The sequence below is a fragment of the Glycine soja genome, chromosome 11 (assembly GCF_004193775.1).
Source record: "Glycine soja cultivar W05 chromosome 11, ASM419377v2, whole genome shotgun sequence".
Lineage (NCBI taxonomy): Eukaryota > Viridiplantae > Streptophyta > Magnoliopsida > Fabales > Fabaceae > Glycine > Glycine soja.
In genome coordinates, this window is record NC_041012.1 from 2,298,868 (window position 1) to 2,310,177 (window position 11,310).

General features: G+C 28.3%; 1 protein-coding gene across 1 annotated transcript; it reads right to left on the reverse strand.

Annotated features, from left to right (window-relative positions):
* Positions 1 to 389: 389 nt before the first annotated feature.
* Positions 390 to 1,542, reverse strand: LOC114374377. The gene has a single exon (XM_028332020.1). The coding sequence runs from the start codon at positions 1,400 to 1,402 to the stop codon at positions 545 to 547; it is 858 nt and encodes a 285-aa protein (XP_028187821.1). The 5' UTR covers positions 1,403 to 1,542; the 3' UTR covers positions 390 to 544.
* Positions 1,543 to 11,310: the final 9,768 nt, after the last annotated feature.

Consider the following 11,310-nt stretch of genomic DNA (forward strand, 5'->3'; position numbering starts at 1 on the left):
TACCAACTAGTAATCAATAATTATTCTACTTTACAACTTGAAAGCATTTGTATTTCGGTGGTTACTAGTACATGTTTTTACAGCCGTATAGTATTAATTTTCTCAACAAATGTAAGTACTCTCATGAGTATTTATTTAAAGTATTGCCTAGGCTATAAAATGTTTTAGCCAATAAAAGTAACACTCTCCCGAGTCAATAATCCTACTTCACTCTTACTTACGCTCTAACAGAAGCCAAACATGATAAAGTAAAAATAATAAATGGTTGAAAATTAAATAGAAATATGTCAAACAAAATAATTAAAGTTTGACTTTGTTTCATAATACGTTCTTCACCAGAAAAACCCTAAATATGGAGTGCAGGAAGTATTAGCCAAATCGACAAAATGTAAAAGAAATATTGCGTCGTCGATAAATGCAAGAAAAGAAGTAGGTTGAGTTCAATACCTCAACAATCAACATACATACATCCCAAATGAAAATAAATCAAGAAAAAGTGTTTATAAAAAAGAAGATTAAGAGGACAAACTGTAAATGCGTGTTTTTACAATTTATAAATGATAAGAAAACAGGGCAATACAGCACGCGAGTCAAACACTAATAACTCGCCGTTGTCCCCACTGACCGAGTCGAACCCAACTCGTCCATCCAACAACGATTCCACGAACCCGATTTGCTTCGAGATCCGACCCGCAATGACACGACACACCAGCATGGCCCTTCTGCCCCTGCCACCGCCGGAGCTTTCGTGTGCACCGCCGCTGCCGGAGAATGTGCAGATCGCCGCCCCTTTGCCGCCGGGGAAAGACAAGGCACAAGCTCCGCCGTAGGGAGCGCCGCCGGAGGTGGGACCCAAGCAGTGAAACCTCATGACCTCATTCCCATCCGCAACGCATCGCGCATTCTCCTCGTAGTCATGGGCCGGGCCCGTTCCGGCCCGGACCTTGACGGCCTCGCGATACTCCTCGAAACGAGAGACGGTTCGTGGGCCGTTGTGGACTTTAAAAATCATCTCGACCAGGCCCGAGAAGGGCTTGGGCCCCCAGCTGGTGTGGAAGATAATCTCCACGACGTTCCGCGAAGGGTGGCCCTCGGTGAGTTCGGTGAGAGAAGGGAAGCGAGGGTCGGCGTGGCGCGTGGCGGTCACGCTCCTCGATCGGTTGATAGTGGTTTCGAAGTCGGGCTTGGCGGCGGATGAAGGGTATCTGGAGCTGGGGTGTTTCTGGAGAGGCTTTTCGGGCTTGGGATTGGGCTTGGGCCTGGGCTTGGTTGTGTCGACGACGACGTCTTTGATGGTCTTTCTGCAGCTGGAACTGGGAATGAGGTATTTAGAGTTAGGGTGGTATACGTCTTGGTATGCTCTGGACTTGCATTGCAATGACTTCATCCACCCACTCGCCATTACCTGAACTTGTCTCTATTTCTCGCTCTTATCTTAAAGACTCGATGTTTTTGTTTCAAGTTCTAACAAATGGCCTCTCATCTTGTTCTGTTCTGGCCGTACAACAGAGGATGGAATGAATGAATGAATGAGAGGAGAAGTGGAATAGACATGGCGCCATAATAAATGCTGTGCATGCCTCCTGAAATCTCTCTTTTGCCCTTCTCAATGTGTTGGAATTACCCACGTGGCCTATGTCCCTCCTAAAACAACAAATTCCGAAAACAAAAAACCTCATCATAATTCAGAGGTTTTGATTTGGTGTTACGTTCCAACGTGAATCCATTCCTGTCCACCCATACGCATACACATACTCACACTCCACTTGATGCGCTCCGTAAGTAATTCAAGATTTGAAGGAGAGTCATTTTCGCTTCTGCCATAATATTGACTATCCAGGATTTCAAACTTCTAAATTAAATCCTACTATAATAAATGAGTTTCATTTTCAAATATGTATACATTTTTTCATTATAAACTAATCAAAAATATTTTTTAATACAATGTTTAAAATAGTTATATTATTAAGTCAAAAACATTTATCATGCATACTAATTTATTAGATGATATTATAATATTGTTAGATACTACAAAACTCTCTAAAGTATATGAAATATTAAAATAATAGAATAGAGAAATAAAAATGAACTAAAATATTATTAAAAAATAATGAAACAATTGAATTTATTGTTTTTAAACTATGAGTTATAAATTTAATTAAATGCTAGATAAAAAAATAATAGGGATTTATTTTGTTAATGTTTTTAATTATTTTAAAAAATATTATCTTTATGTGATAGAAAATACATTTTGCTATTTTTTGTAAGTAGTGTCTACCTAATACAAATACATACTAGTCCAATGCATAAAGAATTTAATAACCCTTAAATAACTCTTAAATTCTATTTGGATGATAATTCTGTATAAATATCCATTCATAAATAAATTTAACAGACTTTTTTTTAAACAAATTATCAAATCACGCGTAATGTGAAAAATAATTTAACTAAAGTTGAGAGTTATAAGTGAAATTGTCGCATTTTGATTGCTTGATGTATATTGTCTAAAGAGGTTATGAAACTAGAGAATTTATATAAATTTATGAGAGTTTTGTAGTTTTGATGGATAGATTCAACTTGCAAGGGTACAACTTCATATAAAAACAATAATAAAATATTTATAAATAATATACAAATTAAACATTTCAACAATATAATAAAACAAAATAGTATATCATAAATTTCACAATATTTAAATAAACAAGTCTAATAATGCATCACTACTAGATAATAACTTACAAATGTTATAATAGTGGTAGATCATTTACATCGAGAGTTTCATGTTATTAAATAATAAGAGTTTAATGTTATTAAATGTGAGAATTTTTTTTATTTAAGAACAACACATTAAATAAATGTATGTTGAACACTAAACAAACAAAAAATAACCTTAAATGACTAATATTTTGGTATAATTTTTAAAACTCGGTAACTTGATGTTAAATTTGAGAGTATAACGAGTTTGCTTAGAATTTATAAAATATATTAAAAAGAAAATTTACACATGAATTAACTTGTAAGGATAAATAAACTCATAAAAATTAATGAATTAAATCGAAATTTTAATAACATAATGGATGCTTAATAATGCTTAATGCACAATATTTATGATTTGGGATGTGGTAGAAAAGTTGGACATCTAACAAGTGCTGTAATTAGGGGCTGGAGTCATACATAATTGCCTTTGGGTAATTTGAAAGGAAATATAAATCAATTTGTTTCATGGGTCAGCATCATGAGGACTATTATAATTTATTGTCGGAGTAAAGACTCTGAAAAAGCTAAGCCTTGTGGCCTGTTGCTTTTATGGGTGTCAGCTTAAAAACTATAATAAATAAGCAAATGTTAACTTGTACAAGTGTATTTTTTTTTTACGGTAATGATCAAAGAATTAAAAAAAATTAAAAGTATTTTTTATTAAAAATGTTATCAATGTATATTTTAATGTGGTTCTTAAATAAACAGTATTTGGTTTAATTTTTCTATTTTATCTTCTCCTTAAAAAGAAATATTTAACTAAATACATTTTCTAAAAAATTTAAAACGCTTCATTTTAATATAAAAAAGTTGAAATAATAGTTTTATTTAGAGAAAGTTAGCTTAAATGACCTTTGAAATTTTCGCATTTTTTTCTTGCTTTCACACTCTTGCATTGCATGTGTACTTTCTTCTCTCTCTCTTTTTTTTCCTTTCTCCCAGCTATTCTCTCTTCTTTCTTTGCTCAGTTTCTCCCTATACTATTTGCTTGTTCTCACACGTGACTATGCTTAGCTTTAGCAAGCATTTTCAACAAGGGCACATAATGAAAGAACAAGTAATACTTCGTGGAAATTATAAAATGTCTTATAAAAAGGATTATTAATTTCTTTTAAATGGTGCTTTATATTAAAAATCAGATAAAGTAATTCAATGAGTTAACTTAATTGTTATCTATTACCAGCTACTAACTTTTAATGATGAACCTGTTTTACGTGTTTTACTTAATTTTTTTAGTTTTAACTTTTGTTAATTTTATGAAACTTAACCAAAATATTTTTTCTATTCTTCTTGCTCTCTCATGCCCCTAAAGAATAGGAATAATATTAATAAGACTATATATTCAAGAAACTTGTTAACAATATCCTACGAAATTAATAATCAAATTTTCTATTAAAAAGCGTATTAAAATGTATTACTATAGACAGTTCACTTTAAATTTTTTAACCGGATTTTCCATAAATTTTTCAGTTTTTTCTTTAAAAAAAAAATCTTAACTAGATTCCTTAGAGCATTAGTTAGCACTTCCCATGTTCAATTCATATGCGTTTCTTGTTTTTTACAATAACCCAACTCATATTCAGATGGTGAGTAGCTAGCTAATCAAGTCATGTTCTAAAAAAAGCTTTGGCCTTCTATCTAAGAACGCTTGGTGGCATTGTTGCTTCTTGAAATCAAAGCGACCATTACTCAGCTGCAGTGTTGGGTCGTCAATTTGAATGTTCAATATAGCACTAGACTATAAAGTCTAAGTGGAAGGAATGAAGTTAAATTATCGATTTTGACACTCGGGGTAGTTTCGTCAATGCAATCAAGGTTTTCCCTTCTTTATTTTGTATTTTTTAACAGAAATGAAAATTATATTTATTTCTTGAAATAAAAATATTTTTAAGATAATAGATCATTTTTCACCAAATAGTTTTATTAATAAATAAATATTTAAAAGTGAGATATAAAATTCATTTTTGATTATGAATTCTTTTTAATCAAATAAATAATATAAGTTCATTGTTTTAAATTTAATAGAGAATTGTTTAATATTTAATAAAAATTATGATAAATATATCTATTTTAGTTGTAATTTATAAGATAATAAAATAACTCTTGATAAAAATATTTTTGATTCAATAATTAGTTTGTAATAATTTTGATAATAATAAGAAATAAAAATTAGAAAAGTCAGGTTTTGAGAAAAAATAAAAATTAAAAAGAATAAAGGATTTAGAAATGTACAATAAAATAAATAGAAATTGAATACATATCCAATGAATTACTAAATTTTTGTCAAATTCAATGAATAGCGTGTTAGTATTTTAAAGAATTAAGTAATTATATATCAAATCTTCATAACAACCAAAAATTTTATTTATAGATTTACAATATTAACCATTGTCAAATTACATGATTTTGATGTATGGAGGGAGACATTATTATATACACTAATCTACATAATTATTTTTGCATAACTTTCATGCAATCTATCAATCGATTTGTGAAAAAATACTTACTCTTTAATGCTTTTCAATTACGCATGCATAAATGAAGTTATTGAAATTAGTAGTTTCAATCAAAGTCTTTCTCTTGGATTAAATAGTCCTATTTCCGGGACTTTTGTCCCTAGGTCTTGGAGAGATTCTCTTCCTCCTTTTAAACCAAATATATTGAAATTTGATTTTTATAACTTAATTTCACACAGCTAGATGGATTGGAATTTAAAAAGATGTCATGGGAGTTTGGAGTGGAACAGTTGGTGTAGAGAAGGAGAATAGAAGAATGGAAACTGGCAGAGTTGTGACTTGTGAAGGAGAAAGCATCTAAAAAAGCACTGAAATTTAAACTAATAAAACGACAGGTTTTCTTCCACTTTGTTGCTAATCATATTTAACAATTCATGTATGGAATGCCTAACCTGCGCATTGTTAATTACTTTATTAATTACCAGCAGGAGCTACTGTAGGTACCAAGTCGTTGTTCTGTTAGTAACATATTGTGACAATGACCTCTAGTTCCATTTGTAGCAGACAATCATATGGAGATAATCAAAGCTTATCTATAATTTTATGAAACATGAGGATTTGCGCCTGTATTCGAACAAGCCATCAAGGCCAAATTAAGCTGCAGTCAAAAAAGTTACAAATTGAATAACATCACCAGATGTGGCTTGTTATGCGTGGGATAAGATTCTTTTGCCCCATTATTGAATAAAAAGAAGTGCATACACAAAATATAAAAATATAAAAGATTTAAATTTAATCATATCATTTATTAACATGACAATGTTATTTTGTAGTAAATGATAGTACCAAAGTAATTTTAATTAATCAGATTTGTCATTGTTTGAGTAAATTTTTCATTATTTTTTTTCATAATAGTAATGTAATATTAATCAAAGTGTATTCTTAAAAAATAATTTATGAATTAATACAATGAAATAAGATTTACTATGTTCATATGTGAAAGAATAATTTATTTAATAGAATAATTTGTGTTAAATTATCTTTATATGTAAAATTTTGTTAATTAGATAACAATTATGTAGTATGAACGTATTATGAGATAGATTAATTTTTGACCAAATAAATATAAATTAAATGAGACTCTAAGCTTAAAAAATAAAAATGGTTTTGATGGTTGTGAAATGAGAAGTTGGAAGGAGTGCGGGTGGAAATGTTGGCAGGCTTTGTTGTCACGCCTGCAAAATCCATTGGAGCTTAGCACCGGGAAATGCGTACATGTTGACGTTGGCGTGCCTCAACTTAAAATTCGGTATTCTATCTAGTATTCAACATCCACCTCCAAATATGTACCTTTTTTAACATAAAACAGAAGCCCTTTTTCGTAATTTGGTTCCTGTCCCGGTGAACCATTTTCTTTCTACTGTTGAAAAGGACGTTTCTTAAAGAGTTAGTAATTAAAAAACATTAAAAATTACGTTCAAAATCACCATAAAGTAGTTTTTTTTTTTATCAGGCACCATAAAGTAGATTAAGGTTTATAAAATTAAGTTTGAGTTAAAATTAAAGTTTGCAAAAATAATTCAAACCTTACTTCTACAAATTAATTTTTTTTATACAAAATTTAAATGTATAAAAATATTTTTTTGAAGATAACTACACACATCACAAAATTTATTTTTCAAACTAAGTTTAGGACATCCTAAATGAAAACCAAACATAACCAAATTGTATTGATAACGTTTTTAGTAATAAAAAAATTGTTTAGGTTTTTAAATAACTTTTTAGAAAAAAAAATATTTATCAATTGTCTTTTCTTTTTCTGACAAAATGATTGCATGCCGTATTAATATTCACAGCTTCTGAGAGCAAATTCAAATGACTTAACTAATGACAGAGAAAAGACAATGAGTTGGGATAGGCCACTTCTGCCAGTGGGACAATAAATTGAATTATAAGAAAAATTAAATGATACCAATAATGTAGATATTTTTTTTTCCACTGCTGTACCAAAAAAATACTTTAGATATTCTTAACTTAAGATTCAATTTCAATATTTCATTCACGTAATAAACATCAGCGTTAAAAATTGATGCTTAATAGTAGTTATTACAAGAGATATATGATTATTCTATCAGTAAAGAGATAAGTAAAGAGGTCATGCTTTCAAATACCCTATTAATAAATACTAAAAAACTAGTAATTACTAGTATCAACCAACATTTATTATTGACAAAAAAAACAACAATTACTACTATCAGCGCTATAAAAATACTTGTAATTTTGGTGTATTGAAGTAGTATTAATTATTCCTTTGGCTGATAGATTCCCAAGTCACAACAGTGTTGTTTTTTTTCTGACGTTACGACATAATTATTATATTTGAACATCTGGGACTTTGGGTGGTATTCCCCATGGAACAGCGAACCCATATTTGGTGCCTCAGCGTTGAAAAATTACTAACTAAGAGCGTTAAAGATTTTAAATATCAAATTCGATAAATAATCAAATTCTTTCATATAAAAGTGAAAAGTGTGAGATATTAATAAATTAATTTAAAAAAAAAAATTAAATTTAGTTTATGAATGTAAAAAAATATGATAAATTAATTCAATTAATGATTAAATAATAAACTAATTTTTAAACTTTATAACTTAATGTTAAATTAATTTTTAAAAAATATAACTTATTTTCTAACTACTTAATGACAAACGGTTTTATAAGTTTAATTGTAAAATTAATTTGTTATATTTATTGCCTACTCAATGATTAAATTTATATGTTAAGAATTAATTTGTTATTACATCATTCTATAAAATATTACTCATGAACAAAAATTAAGGTTCTTAATATATTAATATCACTTGTATAAAAATAATTACATTATTAACGGGTTAAAGATCATATTTCCTCTGAACTTAAATGTAAACAAAATTAATTGACATCTGTGTTGATTAAGAAGTTAGTTAATGTTAATAAAATTTACTAATCACAATTAATTTTTTATTTTCTAAAATATTTTATATCAAAACTTGATATTAAGTATAAAAAATTTAATAAAAAATAAATATCAATTAATTAAAGGATATTTTTTAAATGATATTATTAAATAGGTGTAAAAATAGTTAAAATTTGTTTATATTTAAATTTATTTATTTATTTACTAATAATTGAGTTTGAAAGAAATATTTATATGATTTTTAAAATAATTATTATTAAAATTATAATAAAATCATCGTAATAATTCATAATCAATTGAATAAATGACGGTGTAAAAAATGATAATACTCCAAATCTAGGAGTACTATCAAATGGACTATACTATTAGAGAAAGTAATGTTTTTAATTAGGAGTGACGGTTGCAAGTGGAAGGGTTAGGAGAGTGGAATAAAAGTGTGTTAACAGAAAAGGCGAACCAAATCTAGCATAGCTTTTGTCAAAAGAAATGGAGAATAATGATCCTGCTTGCTAATCATATTGTCTTCCTGAAAAAGCAGATTTTGCACAATCAACAACTCTTAACTGCGGAAGTTGAAGATCAGAGAGGGAGGACCCATCTTTCTCACCCACTCATGAAATGGATGGACGTGAGTTAGTGTTATTAGAGAATGTGAACTTGAGGAGTAGTGAATTCAAATTTAATAAATTAAATGGGGTAAAACATAAAAATCCAAGACATTTAGATTTAGATGTAACTTATCAAATTCAGAAATGTATTTACGCACCCCAAATTATACTCATAAATCCCCCAATGGCTTAAAGCACTGAAAGTTTGGAACCTCGTCAACTCATTAAGCAAACAAAAAAATTCATAAAGGTTAAAGACACAAGAACCCAAGACCAGTCCTAATATTGACTCATCGTTGATTGATAATAAATCCACCCTACTCCTTACACTTATTGTATCATAACATCATATTTCTTTATATAGAAGATCATTTTTTTTAAAAAAAATTACTTAATTTATTCGATTTTATAAGACTAACATTTTGTAGCTCATAATAGTTTTATTTGGTTCAAGTAAGATTGTTTTTAGTAAATTATACCTCTAATTTTTACAAAAAAAAAAATGTAAAATGTTTTTAAACTATCAACCAAATATAAATCAAGATAAGTAAAGTGCATTTAAATCTATATTTGAGTTAAATATAATATTTTCATTTGGCATTATGTTGGAAATATGATTCTAAACTTTAAGTAGTTTTTGCATCAACATTAACTTGAGTCATTGGTCTCAAATAAAAAACTTGAGTCATATTATTTGTTTTATTTCATGTGTAGGCTTAGTCATGTTATTTGTTTCATATATATGTTGTTTGCTTTTATGTATATCCTTAGTTTTGTTATCTGTTACATGTATACTCTTAGTTAGATTTAATGCATTTTGGTAATTATATATCCAAAATAAATTGTAATTGTAAGTTTTCAAATAATATTATATTTTTTTACTAATATTTATTATTCAAACAAAAATCACATTATTACAAACTTATATTTACTTAGAATTAATTTACTTAGAATTAATTATATGAACTCACTTTATACTATAACTTTTAAGATACTTTTTTAAAAGTCAAACAATTATCATATACAACAATTTCTGATTAGTAATAATGTAAAAATTTTACACTTTCAAAAGGTAACATTTTTACTTAGTAGTATTGTTTTGGAAAATAAACTAATCTTATTGTCGAGTTGCAGATAATTATTGTTGTTAACACTTATTTAAGTTTTATGGATAAACGGGCCATCAGGCCCAACAAAGAAAAGGAAAGGGACTAAGCAATACAAACTCCAAAGCCACGCTCTTGACAAAAAAATATACGAAGAGGCTACTCGGAGGATAAGCTCAAGATGGATGAAATAAAGTCATTGCATTATTTTTCAAATAAAATTAAATGTTTATATATGTTGTGGATTGAAATGATTATCAATCCATTTTTTATGGTATGATTATCAATCATTAGAAACATAAATAAGTGGTAAAATATAAATAATCCATGTTCGGAGGGGCAGATTATTCAAAGTATTCGATGATGAAGGAGTGATTTTCGGATCCATGAATTCATACCAAAGGTCATCATTATTATTTTGTTCTTCTTAACGAGATGAGTTATAAATACAAATCATCCGTAAAAAGAAAAAAAAAAATACAAATCTTCATCGAGAATGTGATGTAAAACTCGACTGTGTTTAGATTAGTTGAAACAATTTATTTAGTGAGATAATTTATTTTTTATCCTGTTTAAAATTTTTTGGATCAACCACATGCATACACCATAAAAAAGATTAGTCTCTAATCCAGATGAAAGTAAAGTGAGAAACACATAATCTCTAACTTTAGACCAAAAAAATCACATATACATGTAAATGCTAAGTATCAAATAGGACTCATCACAACAGTTGATAACTTATTATATTATTAGTTTTAATCATTTTTTTATAGAAATTAAAATTAAAATTTTAGTCTTTGTAATGTTCTCATTTTAAAAAATATATAATTAAAACTTTCAAGAAATAAATACTTAAATACATAAATTTTGCTATATTTAAAATTCGTTATTAATATTTTTTATAATAAATGTGGTAAAAAAGAAAAAATATCTCTAGTACTATTGAACAAGGTGTCGATAATATACTAGTTTTTTTATTCATAATAACATGCTAGGTTGCGAATAGAAGTTTAGGATGGTTATATTGACCTGAATTATAAGTAGTTTTAATAATAATAATCCATAGTAAAGTTAATGGATAATTTCATGGTAAAAAAACATTATGATGTCCTTAGTACATTGCCTCCCAGTGCCTACCAAAAAAAAAAAAAACATTGCCCCCCAGTTTGATCCTTGTTTTGGAACATTTGTGGGATCAAAGCATTCATTGACGATGGGCTCAAGTAGGCTGTTAGTGAGACATTAATCAAATTCACATCAACCGATATATATTAAAAAAAATAAACAATTCAGAACCTGTAAGTCTTATACATTCTTCACCACAAAAAAACTCTTATATTAAAATTTCTTTAACAAATTAATATTATACCTTAAGAATCTCACGAAATTCACGAGATATAGATTCACTCAATAAAACACCGGGTCAC

Excerpts from the sequence above, each read along its gene's own strand:
- LOC114374377 (XM_028332020.1), bottom strand. The coding sequence starts at position 1,402 with ATGGCGAGTGGGTGGATGAAGTCATTGCAATGCAAGTCCAGAGCATAC.